A 17,016-nucleotide genomic window follows, 5' to 3' on the forward strand; every position below is an offset into this window, starting at 1 on the left:
GTGCTCATAACAACGCGCCAAACATTAACTAAACGAAGATGGCGTATCTTATTCGACCTCTGGTTCGTCCACATAACCTCTTCGTTACAAGAAACTTCTCAAAAATCGTTATTACAGATGATGGATCTACAATTGTAGCATTGCACAAGGAAGAAGAGTTTCCTTACGAATTTTCAAAGCCACTTCCTGAAGAAAGTAAGGAAGACAATTCTGTTCTGCGGATGACTGACCCCGTTAAAGTAAAACGAGTCTTTAGAGACATGAAACCAGAAATAGCGAGAAAACAACTTGCTTCACTCACTCTTACTACAACACATAGATGGTTCCCCAGAGCTAGAGATAAGAGGGCCAAGAATAATGAAATGAATAGGCCTTACTTGTAAATGGTAAGGTTATTTTGCAAGAACTCTACTTAGCATTAAAATTTTACAAAACACTGATAACAGATGAAGCTACTTTATATTGAAAATGGATTAACCTAAATTTATTGTAAATATTGTATTAGCTGATAATATCAATAAATAGTGATAGTATAACTGGATTTTTAATTAATAAACATTAACTTTAAGAACATGGTTACCATGGTTAACTATATTATATTATTCTTATATTATAAATGCAAAAATGTCTGTTTCTTGCTTAAATTGCTTAACTAAGAACACTTTTATTGTGGCGAAATAAATTAAAAATGTACTGGTTAAGCAATTTCATAATCTATGCATAATTGAAGTTGAAAACATGTGGTGCAGCCTGTCAAGAAAGTGAAGAAATTAAAAAATGGCAACATCATAGTGTCATCCCTTTCAAATCAATCTAAGAAAAAAGGGATGACACTACAATGTTGCCATTTTTTAATTTCTTCACTTTCTTGACGGACTATATTAGTGTGTTTGTACAAAATAACACTAAATATGTTTATTATTTATTAGTCTATTTTTATGTTCAACATTATTTCAATTCTATATTTCACACTCGGACACAATCTATTCCTAAATTAATGGTTGCTGATTAAAACAGTGCTTTGCAATAATGTAAGTCACAAGTAATGTAACAATTTTAAAACATTATCTATAAAATAATATTTATCACAGTTACAAATCTACTTAAAAATTAAATAATTATTGATTACACTTGCCATGAAGTTAAGAAGATATATTTTAATGTCTAGCTTAGCTACATAAGGCATTTTCAATCATGTTAATGAAAAACACTTGATAAAATAGAAACAACCATAAAATACATATCACATTTAAGAGAAATTAAAGTAATGTAATAATTAAAATAATAATATTGCTTCAACAATTTTTGTACTGTATAACTATTATTTTCTCATGTACTTAGTTGAAGCTATTTGCCAATTAAATATAAATACCAGGTATATATTACAGGCATTAGATAATAAATTTAGTTTTATGATAATATTTTGTTGTAAGTACTTTATTTGCTTACATATATGATATAAGTATAGGTACTGATTTACAACATCTGTCATACTTACTACATTTAAAATACTGTTTAATCTTATAAGATTACACTACTTTAATAGTTACCTAAAAGCACTTTAGATTGGATCTGAAGTTAAGTATAGGCGTTAAGAATTCTCTTAATAGTTATAATATAACTATTAAGAGAATTCTTACGAATTTATAAAAATAGTTAATCACCTACATCAAAATATTATAACTTGCCCTTTAAGGGTTCCTTAAGACCACATCTCTGTACAATTCCATCTTTACAATATTACATTTTGTAGCAATTTATATTATTAAACAATGTTACTCATGTGACATGTCATAGTTGTTATTTTTATATAGTCTCATTAAAGAGAAACTAGTTTAAAAGCAAATAAATTATATATTAATAAATTAAATAACTAATTTATCTTTCATAAATTATTAAAAAAGAAAGAAAAGTTTAAAACAAAATAATATTATAAGTAATAGTTATGCTTTATATATCTACACAAAATGGAAACAAGAAAGTGAATTTACAGTTGAAGGTAGTACATTGAATTTAAAAATAAAATCAAAGGCACTAACACTAGCCAAATATTAATAGGACTTGGCAGCGACTACAAACACAAGTAGTTCACTCGTGAACTAGTTAAAAGTACTTTTATTTAATTCATGACTATAAACAGATTTTATTGACTAGTGTTGTAACTTGTACCTGTAAATATAAAAAGAATGAAAAAAATACTTTAGTTTTTCTTTGCTTTGTTATAACAGTGATGTAACGCAAAAATTAAATTATTGAAATATAAATACGGCCATTTATTTTAAAAACATAGAAAAATAAATAAAAAATAATTGTCTTATTTGTTCAGAAATATTTTGTTATCATTTTAAATAACAAATATATTATTTTTCATAAAATAAATTTCAATAATTAACAACAAGTACCAATGATAAAATAATATATTATTAAAGCTACATAATTCTTTACAAAAATATATCTTTGGCGTTTATTACATGTGTAAGACTAATTAGTTAATAACATAAAGTACGAACTTGGAAGCGTAAGGCTAGACTTGTACTATAGTTACTTTAATATATGGTTCATTGCTTATTGCTGACAAGGGAATAAACCCCAGTATATGGGTGGGAGGGCACTCACAACTCCCTATATCCTGTAATCATTATCCAGAATAAAAGCATGTTATGAACATTTAGAAGTAAAATAGAGAAAATAAATTATTTTATACATCTATTTTTGCTACACATATGATTATATATTTTCATTAACAACAACTTCAAGAACTGTAAATATATTCACATAACATATAATTTAGATTTTAGACCATAAAATATTTGAATTAAAAAAAAATGGCACGGGAGTAATATTTCATTTCTTAAATATATTTTCATAATTCGATTTTGTCATCTATTTTATCACATATACTTGTATATTAAAATGTAACTAGAATAAACATGTTCTTAATATAAAATATAGATTCGAAAGTTAACAAGAGTTCCATTACTCGGTTGGTCCAACACTAGTATCGGCTGGTGTAAGCTCGGTCGAGGCTCCGCGCTCGGACGTTTGTGTTTTGGATGTCGAGTGACAGTCTAAGTAATGGAGGGAAGGGGCTTCTATGTCAGCGGGCTCTACAAACCCTGAGTTCCCTGTCGAGGTCTTGGAGCTGGCGGATGAAGCCCTCGTTGGGGTGGATGTCTCGTCGGGAGCGCACCAGCGCCATGGCCTCATGGAAGGTCATGCCACGCTTGATCATCAGAAACGCGAGAGCGCAGGTTGCCGACCTCGAGACGCCCATCATGCAGTGGACTAATACTCGACCTGTGAAGAATATGTTTTTATTTGTAAATTTTAACATAACACAAATTTTACCAGAACCAACTAACAAGCCGCGCTTAACTTCAATAGCGACCCTTGTGGTTATTGGTACCAATTGCGACTCCTTGGATCCATCCCACTCGCTCTTCGCCCCACCCATAAGACCTGAAATCTAACATTGCACCCTATGTCTCCCCATCATTTTCTTTGCCTAAGAATTTCAGTAGTGCGCGGTCTATACTTTTCGTTGAACAAAATAACATGACAACAAAGCACTATTTCAATGTACACATTTTTACATATTGGTATTTTCAAACTGTGGTTGCAGAGAGAAACTTACCTCTGGAAACTCCCTCGTCAATGAAATTAGCAGCAATGTGGAAGTACTTCGATATGTCTGTAGTAGGAAGATCCATCATCTGGAAACCCTTGTAGTGGAGTCCCGGGCAGTCGCGATAGTACAAATGGTCAGTATCCACTTGGGTATACCTCTTGCCTTCCGCTGTGTTAAGGACATAGTTGATGCCCATACGCCGTAAAAACGCTTTGTCTTTGGCGGCAACCCTGAAATAAGTAGCCATTAAGTCATGTGAGTTCCAATATAAACTCTGAAGATTGCCATAGACTCACTATCATAGTTTCCTGATAACAGTCAAAATTATTGTAACAATGAATGAATATTAAAATAAAAATATTTTTTACTGTCCACATAAGAGAAAGATACAAAAGGAATACAAAAATATAGACAAATACAGTATCAATAAACTAGAGAAATTCAATTTGCCAAATTATAAATTCTCTTGCATTATGTTACATTAAATCAAAACAGATTAATTGAAAGTCACACAAAAACCGTAATACTCTTATTTATATTATAAAATAGGAATAAAATTTACTTACGCATCCCCAACAAACAGACCCGGGTAAACTTCACTCACATCAGGGGTTGGTAAATATGAACTGGTTGACAATCCAGATAGTCCCGACACTCCAGACCGATATGACGACAGGGAACTCAGCGCAGAAGGTTGTGATGAAGGCAAATTCTGAATAAACAATTTCATTTTAAAACAAGAGCTTAGTTGGCCCATATTCAGCTAAATAGCACAGAGTTATTATAATATGAACTCAATAGGCTACTCGATAGCTAGCCTACTTTTATCTTACTCTGTACCTTAACAAGAAAGTAAATCAGTGAATCAATATTTGATAACTCTGTTTTGTTTATCCTTGTATAATAAGATGTTACTATCAATATTGAAATTATGTTTGTGTAGTGTACATAGAAATAAACAATTCCCCATCAAATATTATTTACAATAATTATTACTGAATAATGTTATGTAGTTTCTTTAAAAATAACATAATATATTTTATGAGTAATTCTTAAAACTGAAATTAAGTACTGAAGTGCTTTAAAAACTAAGGAATGCTATGAAACACTTTTGCTTGTTTAGTTACAAGCAAGCATAATCTAGCATACAAAATTGATAAAATATTTAGACCATAGAATGTTTTTGATTCATGTTGATATCTAGTATAACATGTAGCAATATTTTCTTAATTCACAATTTTATACTTAACAGGAATTGTAAGTATGCTTTTAGCAAAACAAACACACACATAATATTATTATTTAAAAAAATATACAAATAATAGATGTTCAATGGGAAATATTGCAACTCTAGTAGATTATAGACATTTATAAATACCATTAAAGTCCTCAAATGTGATCCTACACGCTGTTCTTTAGCCGCACTGTACGAATGATACCTCGGATAGAGTGAGTACTGCCAATAACATAAGAGAATAAAAAAATTAAATAATGAATAATGGTTGATGATTTTTAAATAATACTAATGTTTTTCGAAGGAAATGCATAATTTGATAATTATTATAATCCCCCGGATTTATAAATAGGCCATTATAGGCCATGGCCTAGGGGCTGAAGCGTCAATAGAGGCCCTACAGATTACATACATGAGGAGGCGGAAACAAAGTGGCCTAATCTCATATAAAATATGAATGCGGCAGTGCAGAAAATACAGTGCTTCATAAGCCATCTTCTTTTTTAAATTAGGTCCATTTGGATCAGACAAAAATTATTGTTACAACCTGATTATCTCAGGCAGCATCTAAGTTAACTGCATTATTGTAAATATTTAAAAAAAAACTACTCCATAAAAGGTAATTACAACTTTTTCTTTCTGATATTAATATAATAATAATAATATTATATTATTAATAATGCAGTTAACTTAGATTACAACGAATTTCAATCATCAAAAAAAACAAAAGGTAATTACAACTTTTTCTTTCTGATATTAATATAGTTTTGATATATTTAGTTGGAAATGATACAGATAATACACTTCAAACTATGGATATAAATACATATAATACTATGATAGAGTAAAATATCATGATTAATAAACATCCATGATCCAACTATAAGCAGTTTCATATGACTGGAAATGGAAGCTGTGAATCACAGCCTGTGATGAAAAAATATAAGTTATTTACATTCAGAAAACGCGGTCGCGGCACGTCAGGCTAATAAAATATTGCACGGCTTAGAAAAATGATATGCCTACCTATAATAGGCCACAGAGTCGACCTTGAGTCTCCACTGAATGACTATTAGGGTGTATAAATAGACTTGAGCTATTTTGGTATATTTATAACTTTAAATGCATTAAGTTTAAAATTTAACATAGCTTTCAGTAAATATTGCGACTAAATAATGTCGTTTATCAAAAAATACTTACAGAATCCCTATAACTCATTTTGAAACTCTTGATCTATACGCCTTTTGAGAAATAATTATAATATCAGTAAGCAGCACTTCAAAATGTATAATATTTTGATTCCTACTATAGACACTAAATAAAATAAATAAATTTAGCACTTATGTTTCAAGAAATATTAAATTTCAAATAAATATTTTGTAGGTAACTGCGTCTTTTGATTTCCGAGTTTTCCGAAATCTGTCAAGCAACTGTCAAGTGTCAAAAATTTTTTTTTTCATATAATGGCACTTCGGCTATAACCATGGCCAGTGTCGAGTATAATATTATGGCGGGAAAACAATATTCTTTTTATACAATTTTTTCTATATTATCGTCAGGTCAGTCAGGTCTAAAGTCTAGTCAAAGTTTAAGTATAAAGTCAAGAAGTCAAGTCGGTCGATTCAGTAAAGTGGTAGGACGTTTTACTGAAACTTTTGATGGAGTTTTGGAGGGAACACAAAAGAGCACGTTTCTGGTTATTACATCACTCTCCTACACATGTGCACGATAACGAATATTTAATGGTTAATATCCTACCAATATTACACATTAAAAACCCAGATAACACAATTTTAGGAAAATAATATAAAAACACAACATCACTCTTTCACATTATTTCAAAAACTCCAAGTGTCAAAATATTCTTAATTTTTGACATTTGGTCACAATTGGGGCATATTACACGCATCAATATTATCACGATTCTGTGATAATATTGATGGTGTAATAGGCTGAATCGCAGAATCATAATGAAGAGCAAAACTGCCTTTTTATCCCGATAGGCGTCGCATCGTCGACTGACCGTAATTTCACATTAGAGCTGTAAAATCTAATACATTTTTTGTAAATAAGAGTATTATTTATCAATATTCGTAAAAATGCCTCAATGTTGTGCTTTGAGTTTTAAAAACTGGAGAGTTCATATATTTCCCAAAGACCCAAAGTGAGGAAAAAGTGGGGAAATGCCTTGTGAATAAAGAATTTCAAGGAAAGAATATGGCATGCTTAAGTTCACTTCATTTCACAGAAGATGATTATTTTGAAGGAAGTAAATATACAGTTAAGTTGTAAAATTATGATGTCTAGCCTAAGCCAAACTTATTATTTCCTAGACATGCCTCTTACAAACAAACCAATAACAAATTATAACATAATATATTTTCTGATGCTGAGCCAAAAGAAACATTTTTAAGAAATACATACAGAGCTTCTGTTGTCTTACTGTTTATTAGCATAACTATGCAAGATCTATATGTGATTGACAAATAATCGGAATAGGCTATCTTATGACCAAGTGTCGAAGCAAATTCAAGACATGTTTGCTAATAGAAAAGTTACTGTAAGGATTCCGCAGCTTGTTGTACCACAGTTGCAGCAAGTACTAAAATGTGTTCATACTGAGAGGATTATAGGATTAACCAATTGCAAGTCAAATATTTTTTATGTTTCATGTGTTGTAACTTTAGAGAATGTATTATGAAAAATAAATAAATGCTAATATCAATGATTGTTTGGTTTTATTACATTTAAATAATTTTTATACCATTATTTTTCAAAAACTGCTGGTTCAAGATAGTGGATGTAAGCCATGAATGACCATGACACAGACATATTGTTTGCACTTAGCAAATGCACCATTTCCTGCAGCGCATTCACAATAGCATTCCTCTACACGTCTACACCTCCTTCTTGAGAGACTTTAATGTCTACTAAATACATCACTTTTGCAAGCTTTGCATACTCTTACGAAATGTATAGTGTCCCATGAGTAAAGGGGCGGTCAGAAGATGTCTAGATTTGTATAAAAGTTAGCCGTTGGTTCTGTGTTCAATCTGTAAAAAGATGGAATAATATCTAAATATTTCACGTTTATCTGTGATAGTAAACAAATGTTAATAATGTATATACACATACCTTTATAGATATTCTATTATTTCCTGCTTGCTGATGCTTGGAACAGGTTAATCGGTGTTCATGTCTCTGAATGTATTAGGGTGTGGATAGATAAGAGAATTGTCCTTTTGATCGCCCAAACTATCGTCAAAGTTTTGGTTCCGATCATACGCCTCCAATCTTGAAATAAAAACTCCTTATGAGGATAACATAGGTACCTATTTAAACAAATTGTGAAATAAGAAATATAACATAAAAATATTACTATGTTTACCTTCCGCTCAGATCGGCTTTTTGCTCACCACTGACGCATTTCTCTTACGAAGCTCACTTTTCAGCTCACTCACAGTAAACAAAGAATATATTTTAAGATCGTTAACACAAAAAAAAACATAGAAAATCGCAACCACTCATTTGACACTTGTAGTAAACAAAGGCCAGTCGCTGGTGGCTCCATCTGCTTCGAGCTTTTAGTTTGGCTCCTCATTATATTAATTATCATTTATCACAGAGATTTTAAAGCCAGACAGGCGCCCGGCCCGAATATTCGTGAAGTACGAGGAGTGTAACGAAATGTCATGTCTTGCTCGTGTCATTTTCTTTACCGTTTTTTTTGCTTGACATTTATAAATTATAAGTTATAACATAACCTGGCGCGGCTCAATATATACAGGGTGCAATTAAACCTTCCTGCCAAATTTTTTCCAGGGCTTAGGTATTATAGGAGAGTCCATTTAACCAAAAAAATTGGGTGTTTTGTTTTTTTCAATGACATATTTTATCCTATTTAAAATCGTTCCAGACTCGGTCACTCGCGGCGCGGGGGAATGAGAAGGGGTAACGCAGGGGCGTTTTCGTACTGAGTGATTATAAATTTAGTGAATGATTCAGTAACTAAATTTTGTCAACTGAAATAGCATTTAGAAAGTTAAGATCCTAATTAGTGTACTAAATCGGAAAAGTGTGGCTTCTGACTGACTGACTAAATCATTTAGCATCCTAGTTAGGAAGCTATTTAGAAAGGTCGAAAAAGGTTTAAGCGCTTATTCCACTTTTCCTATTTAGAAGTTCTAGCAAGGATCCTACATAGGAGACTTATTAGAAGCTTCTTATTCCACTTGTCCTAATTTAGTGACTAAATCAGTTGTCATTTTGGTCAGACGTCTTCTTAATGGCTCCAGTTCTATCAAAGCAACAAAACTTGGTCTTGTCATAGGCTTAGCTGTTGGCTCAATGAAAATAAAAATAAATAAAAGGCGAAAAAGATGGTTGAAAGAATTTTTGCTCCACGAAAAATTATGAATTATGAACTTTCTGAACTACTTGGAACCAGCAGACTTAAGAAATTACCTACGAATTAATTCCAGATCTTATAACATAATATAAATTGACTTTAATACAGATTTACAGTCTGTCAAAAAAGGTCATGAAATTAAAAAGTGGCAACATCGTAGTGTCATCCCTTTCAAATCAATGTAAGAAAAAAGGGATGACACTACGATGTTGCCACTTTTTAATTTCATGACTTTTTTGACAGACTGTAGCAGTTCCCACTACAGATAAAAGATTGAAACCATCGGGCAACACTGATTTAGTCAGTTAGAAGCCACATTTTTTCCGATTTAGGATCCTAGCTAGGATCCTAGCTTTCTAAATGATATTCCACTTGACTAAATTTTTAGGATCCTAGCTAGGACTTCCTAGAATTTTAGACGCTTCATTCGCATTTCGCACCGCACTGCGTTAGCTGTGAAGACGTACAAGTGTTACCTTTATATCAATGATGTGGCGCTATAATGTTTTTTCGTGTTATTTTTGTACGAATTACCTTCGGAGTAAAAATAACAGAAATTATTGTAATAAAAATACAAAACATTTTAATTTGATTTTTTAAAATTAAGGTGTTAAAAAAAAGTTATAAATTATAACACCACACCCGATTTATGTAATAATATGATAAACGGATGTCAAGTCCTTAGCTTGAGTGGAAAACACTTGCACGGAAAATGCTTGGATTTTGTCAAGGGACCCTGGAATCTATTCGTAGGTAATTTCTGAAGTCTGCTGGTCCAAGTAGTTCCGAGAGTTCGTGTTTGATAATTTTTCGTGGAGCAAAAATTCATTCATCCATCTTTTTCGTCTTTTATTTATTTTCTATTTTCATTGAGCCAACAGCTAAGCCTACGAGAAGATCAATTTTTTATTGCTTTGACAGAACTGGAGCCATTAAGAAGACGTCTGGCCGAAGTCGCCGCTTGGTCACAACTGATTTAGTTACTAAAATTAGGACAAGTGGAATCAGCTTCTAATTAGTCTTCTTTTTAGGATCCTAATTAGAATTTAGTCAAATGGAATAAGCGCTTAAAGAAAAAAAGGATGACACTACAATATTGCCACTTTTTAATTTCTTCACTTTTTTGACACACTTGATGCAACAGTTTGATGTTGGTTTGAACATGGTTTGAACGGTTTGTCAAATGAAACTGCGCAGTTAGGTTCAATACGCGCCGTCGAGTATACGTCTTGTGACGAATAAATAGTATTTTTTAAAAGATAGCGTGGTACAGCCATGCTTCGGCATGAATGGGCCGGCTAGACCGGAGAAGTACCACGGGCTCACAGAAAACCGTCGTGAAACAGCGCTTGCGCTGTGTTTCGCCGAGTGAGTGAGTTTACCGGAGGCCCAATCCCCTACCCTATTCCCTTCCTTACCCTCACCTTACACCTATTCCCTCTTAAAAGGCCGACAACGCACCTGCATCTCTTCTGATGTTGCGAGTGTCCATGGGCGACGGAAGTTACTTTCCATCAGCTGACCCATTTGCTCGTTTGCCCCCTTATTTCATAAAAAAAAAAGATAAAACTGATTTTAAAATTGTACGAAATTAGAATAATTAAAATAGAATTAAAATTCCCTATCTCAAAAACTACTAAAGCTATTTTGATGAAACTTGCAGAAGTCTCCCGAGTTAAACAATACCTAGTACAACAAAAAAATATATATATTTAGTCGGTTAAAATAATGTACTCCAAAGAATGGTACAAAGTTTGTTCAAACGCATCGGAACACGATCAAACGGCGCGTCAAACACAAAAATTTCAATATGGATCAAACGAGCTTCAAACACATAAATGTTTGCCAAACCATTCAAACCAGCTTTGTGATTGTGAACGATCAAAATGGTTTGAGTCAAACCAAAAGAACAATTATTTTTGTATGGGACCCGTACCCAAGCTGTAGCACATCCAGACATATAATGAAAGGGCTTGAAAAGCTGTACATTTTCCTGTATGACATTAAAATCTCTAAACCATCACCAGAAAAAAGTTAACAAGGGTGAAGGTAAGAAAAAATCACAAAAGCACCCTGTATTATTGCATAAATTTAAAGTGTTGCTGGTGGATGTGTTTGAGCTGAGTGTTTGAGTCTTTCGTGTTTGAGTCAAACCAAGAGTCACACCGTTTGACCGTCTCGGGGGCCCTTAAAAACAAAAGTGACAAGTGAAGTGACAATGCGCGGGTGACGGGAGTTGACGCAAAATTCTTGTATTCAAATAAAATTGTAAAAAAAAATTAAAAAATTATTTGCATCAACATTCAACATTCGACTCGACAAGTCGACAGCTAATTATTTTTAAGAAACTCCTACTATTCTTTAATTTATAAAGCGTAATATCTCAATATTTTACTGCTAGAAGATGTTATGTATTAGTTTTAATCTTAGTGACTAAAGTTTTTATCTAAGTTCACAACGAGTGTTTACGTGCAAGATGGATGAAAAAGAAGAGTTACATTTAACCTCTCAGGAGCTACAGGTTTTGTCGGAATTGGACAGGTATTATTTATTGTTGTTTCTATTTGTTTGGCGCTCATTCAATAAGCGTAGCCAAAAAAAACTAACTTGTAAGAAAACGCTTCGCAAAATCTAACTAGTTAGCAAAGGCACTATCGGCGTCGAATATTGCTCAGATGTTATTAAAAAAATAGCAATAAGAGCATCGAAAAGTAGGTTGAATAAACATACAAATCTCTAATCAAACGCTAGATTTTTGTAGTAACTTGTACATACATACAATCATTAGCTAGTTCTAGCAGAGAGTACAGTTTCCACTTAACAATGTTTCAGTCGGCAATTCGGTTTCCTGAAACTTCGAGGCACGGAGCATGGCAGGACCAGGGCGCTTGTTCTTAAAGCTGTTAAATATTTGGAGGGCATGCTGGTACAAGTCAAGGTAAAACTGATTTTTATTCCATATTTTCATCTAAGACTTGCAAGTAACAAAACAAGCAATAAAAGCGACCACAGACTTACAATTTCAAGTTGGTCGACTATGGTACAACTAAATTGTGTAGTTGGACAACTTTTTGTGGGTAATCAGAAGGGAATTGCCAATTGCGGTTCTGATACAATTGGTGTCCAACTATTTATTTGTACAATTAAGTTGGAAAAAGGTGCGAGACCTCGACCTTTCGCATAAGTCGCTTTAATATGCAATTTGGCCCACTTGAAATTGTAAGTCTGCGGTTGCTCTAAAACTACATTAATTGTCTTAAGTTAATCTGTTTATCAATTTGACACTTGTTGTAATAATTTAAGAGCTACAAGTCAACTTCGAGCAAGTGTTTGAGTCATAAGTTGAAACTTTGCTTGAAACTTTTATATACAGCTATGATTTAATTATACTTATGTTTTGAGGCCTTTTTAAAGTAATTTATCTATCTTTATTGACAGGAAGAAGAAAGAGCTTGTTCTCCGGGCGCTAGAAGAGACATATGTATAGATCCAAAAACTTACTGTAAACTGGGCCATTTTCACTTGCTGCTAGAAGACTATGCAAAAGGTACACATATTTTCTTTAACCAGATTACTTTAACTTGTTTATATACAAAACTAGATGACTTGGTGTACTTTGTATTACTTTCCTCCTCATATAAACCTTCCCAGCACTTCCATGAATATTTCAAGACTTAAAAAAAAAGCCAAATTGCTTGAGCCTTAGCATGATTAACAAAATTTGAATTTATTTAAATTATTTATACAATCATATATGAATAAATTAATGACTTTTGCTAAACTCAAATTTTGATATATTTTTTGTAGCAATGTCGGCATATCAAAAATTCTATGCCCTGGAGCAGGACAATTGGAAAGACCCGTTGTTTCTCTATGGCCTCGGCTTGTGCTACTATCATTACAATGCATTTGATTGGTAAGTACTCTCCTTCTTATATTAATAGTTCCTTGAAGGAATCCTTTTATGCTGATATGACTTATAAAATATATAAAATAGCGGCGGGGTAGTTCCCGAACCGGTGGTAGGCCTCATGTAGACACAACATTCTAAAATAGTTAACTTTGTTAACTTATTTGGAAATAAGTATTTTTGATTTTGATTTTGATTTTTGATAGCTATCACAAAAATTAACAAAGTTTTGAGGTGTATTATTATTATTATATTATTGTTCTAGAAAGCATCATTGAAGAATTGATTTATTTGCAAATGGCAAACCAATGCCACTTGGTCGGGTTATGTTATCAGTGTTAGACATAATAATATTATCTGTTGACATAATGCAACCAAATTACCTAGTTCACCCATCTGCCTACAAATCAAGTTCTCTGATACTACAATTAAACAGGTGCAAATACATTGTAACCACTATTAAAAGCATAATTTGTTGTCAATATAATAATTGATCTCTTTTGCATTATTTAGATCACTGTATAATTCAAAAGAAATAGTAATAGGGTCCTGTTTTTAGGGTTCCATACCCAAAGGGTAAAAACGGTACTACTAAGACTTGGTTGTCTGTCCGTCTGTCTGTCACCAGGCTGTATCTCAAGAACCGCTGTAGCTAGACTTATGAAAATTTCACAGATTACATAATATGTATATCTGTTGCCGCTATAATAACAAATACTAAAAGCAAAACAAAATTGATATTTAAGTGGGGCTCCCATACAACAAACGTGAATTATTTGCCCTTTTTGCTCATTATCAATAATGGCAACAGGTAAGCACTTGAAATTTTCACAAGGGCCTAAATTTTATGTGTACTTTAACAAATAATAATAATATAATATCAAAATAAAATAAAAATTAAGGGAAGCTCCCATATAAAAAACACAATTTTTGGCTTACTTTTGCTCTATAACAGTTTACAGTACGGAACCCTTCGTGCGCGAGTCCGACTCGCACTTGGCCGATTATTACCTTTTGGGTATGAAATCCCAAAATACATAATATCAGAATATAGACTCACTCGGATTGTATGAATGAATTACATGTCTTAATTTGATCGTGGCTGATAAAAAGAAAAAAAAAAGACTTTTTGTAGGCTCTGTTTGCTACTTGCACACAACATGATTGCAAATATTTTCATCAGAAACCTTCAACAACTTAAATTATTTGAAGAAAGCACAAAAATCAAAGGCAATAAATAATATTACCAACTGTATTTCCAGTTGTTTGCTTCATAATAACAGAGGCTTTAAAACATCCATACTAAGGGCCTGTTTCACCACTTCCTGATAAGGCTACCCACCACTTAACTTGACAGATGAAGTATGGAGAATCTGTCAAAAAAGTTGTAAATAGCCTATTCGGCACTTTATCAGAAAGTGGTGAAACAGGCCCTTAATATTATAAATGCGAAAGTGTGTCTGTCTGTTACCTCTTCACACCCAAACCGCTGAACCGATTTTGCTGAAATTTGGTATGGTGATTCTTTAAGTCTCGTTACATAGGATACTTTTTATCCTGGAAAAAAAAGGTACCCGCGCGATAATCGAATTTTGCAGTTGCGGCAGAACGGAGTTGCGGGCATCATCTACTTCATAATATCTTCTCATTATGAGTTGAAAAAGAATATGATAAAGTCAATATTTTTTTACAAAATATAGGTAGTAGTCCTAATGTCGTTGAATGTGAGGTCGAATTTCGACCATTGGGAGATCTCTAGTTTTATAAGTTCTAAAATAAGGGTATGAAAATATAAAATATTGCTTGCTAATTTCATCTTTAAAAAAACTTCTCTCTCTGAATTCTGACTCATAGAAAAACCTTTTAATCAATACATATAGGTATAATTGTACAATTGAATAATGTTGACTGACATGGGCGTACCCAGGTTCTGGGCCAGGGGGGGGCAAATTACGCAGGTTCTGGGCCAAGGGGGGGGGGGGCAAATTACGCAGATTCTGGGCCAGGGGGGGGGGGGGGGCAAATCAGATTTTTATAAGCTAGGTGTTTATAAAGAATGAAAAATTAATAATTTTTAGTTGTATTGCGAACAAATGGCAAAAATTCGTTATTTTTATAGGTGAAAGTACTAGATAATACTTTCATCTATAATTGCCCCCCCCTGCCCCCCCCTCGGTACGCCCATGTAATGACTGATTTAATTTGTATTCATTTGGATTTTAAAATACTTTACCGGACCGCATATTTATGCGCTGTTTACAGCAAGTTACATATTTTTTACGTCTAGTAACTGTACCATAATACATACATTTTAATTAAGTACTTAGAAATGGTGTACAAAGAGGAGAATTTTAAATAAGTAATAAAAACAGCGAGACGAAAACATTATAAAAAACTTTAAGGAAGAATGATTTAAAAAATATTGAAAAACTCAGAATTTTAAATATCTTACTATAATTTTTAATTTATCTCTGAAATTTTTTTCTTAATAAAAATTAGCTATAACTTTGTAATTAAACATCTTTCAACTTTTTAGTTTACTTATTATTTTTCTATTCTTTATATAACCTAACACATCTACATATAAATAAAAATTACTATGTTAAAGTACAAAATGTCAATCAGGCGTGATAGTTTTTCCGTAAACTGTATAACAAAATGTAAACATTGTGGAATATACTAGGGCTCGCTTCGCTCGCCCTGATAAAAGACCTTGCTTGACTGACTGATGATAAATTAATGTAAAAGCATAAATCAATAGGCGTGATAGTTTTTCCGTAAAGTCTACTTACCACAAAATGTAAAGGTTGTGGGATATACTCGCCCTGGCAAACATTATAATACTTTGCAGATTTATTATTTGTACAATGTTGTCTTTTTTTTGGACAAAATATTACATAAATGTGATCTAACATGTCAAATGATATTAGAAAAAAACCTTTTATAGCCGTATTTAACCTTAGGGAGTAGGGACAGCTACAATGAATACAAAGGAGTTTTATCTACCTGCTATTCAGATATCATTCAATAGTCCTAAGAACCGCCATACAGTAAAGTGTTGTCTGACTTATTTTTTACATCTAGACCTTTATGTCGAATACATAGGGTTCACTTGCATATAAACTTCTTTGTTAAATAAATCTGAATGGACTCATACAATACACATGTCTGGTCCAATTTTTTCTACTAAAAGTCTAATGCAATTTTAACCATAAGCAAGTTATATAAGTTTCTACAAAATATGGGAAGGTTGGAGTGAAATAAAAATAACGTTTCAAGTAATACGACATAGAGGGCGCTACACGGTTGTATTATTATTGGTATAGTTAAATTTATTTAAATTGAAAAGACACTACAGTAATCTTTTTTTATAGTTTTTTGAGGACTGGACTGTAAAATATTAAATTTAAAATGTTTGCAGGAATGTTATTTGTAACAAACTTTTTTTAAGACAGTGCAATTCTTACTACTCATAATTTTAATTAATAGATACGCCAAAATAATTTATCCTTTGTACAAGGTTAAATTGTGGTAAAATATAGGATAATTTTATTTTATAATTAAATATCGTAATCTATACTAATATTATAATTGGGAAGAGTTTGTTTGTTTGAACGCGCTAATCTCAGGAACTACTGGTCCGAATTGAAAAATTCTTTTACTGTTGGATAGCCCATTTATCGAGGAAGACTATAGGCTATATTTTATCACGCTAAGTATAATAGGAGCGAAGAAATAGAGGAAAATGTGGAAAAAACGGGGGAAATTATATGAAAGGGCCTATTTGAACGCGCTAATCTCAGGAACTGCTTATCCGATTTGAAAAATTCTTTCAA

General features: G+C 32.5%; 3 protein-coding genes across 5 annotated transcripts in view; 1 reads left to right on the plus strand and 2 right to left on the minus strand.

Moving 5' to 3' along the window:
• Window positions 1–16,740, minus strand: part of LOC121730394 (microspherule protein 1) — a 54,243-nt gene extending 37,503 nt beyond the window's left edge. The window contains exon 1 of the mRNA XM_042119418.1: window positions 16,728–16,740. The gene's annotated coding sequence lies outside the window, so the exon portion shown is untranslated. The remainder of the gene's footprint in view (window positions 1–16,727) is intronic.
• On the minus strand, window positions 2,983–6,181 carry LOC121730404 (dual specificity protein phosphatase 13-like). 2 transcript variants are annotated; one of them, XM_042119429.1, is made up of 5 exons: window positions 6,063–6,181; window positions 5,007–5,084; window positions 4,195–4,340; window positions 3,635–3,858; window positions 2,983–3,297 (listed from the first exon to the last, which is right to left on the minus strand). In XM_042119429.1, exons 1-5 carry the CDS (start codon window positions 6,078–6,080, stop codon window positions 3,098–3,100), a joined length of 666 nt encoding a protein of 221 aa, XP_041975363.1. In that variant the 5' UTR covers window positions 6,081–6,181; the 3' UTR covers window positions 2,983–3,097. The 2 variants fall into 2 exon arrangements, with proteins under 2 accessions (XP_041975363.1, XP_041975364.1); XM_042119430.1 differs by lacking the exon at window positions 5,007–5,084.
• Window positions 11,586–17,016, plus strand: part of LOC121730384 (lysine-specific demethylase 6A) — a 38,725-nt gene continuing 33,294 nt past the window's right edge. For both annotated transcript variants that reach the window (XM_042119404.1, XM_042119405.1), the window contains exons 1-4: window positions 11,586–11,811; window positions 12,103–12,208; window positions 12,709–12,817; window positions 13,078–13,186. In XM_042119404.1, the coding sequence (XP_041975338.1) occupies window positions 11,747–11,811; window positions 12,103–12,208; window positions 12,709–12,817; window positions 13,078–13,186 (389 nt within the window). In that variant the 5' untranslated portion in view covers window positions 11,586–11,746. The remainder of the gene's footprint in view (window positions 11,812–12,102; window positions 12,209–12,708; window positions 12,818–13,077; window positions 13,187–17,016) is intronic.

Source organism: Aricia agestis, chromosome 9 (assembly GCF_905147365.1).
Source record: "Aricia agestis chromosome 9, ilAriAges1.1, whole genome shotgun sequence".
Classification (NCBI taxonomy): Eukaryota; Metazoa; Arthropoda; class Insecta; order Lepidoptera; family Lycaenidae; genus Aricia; species Aricia agestis.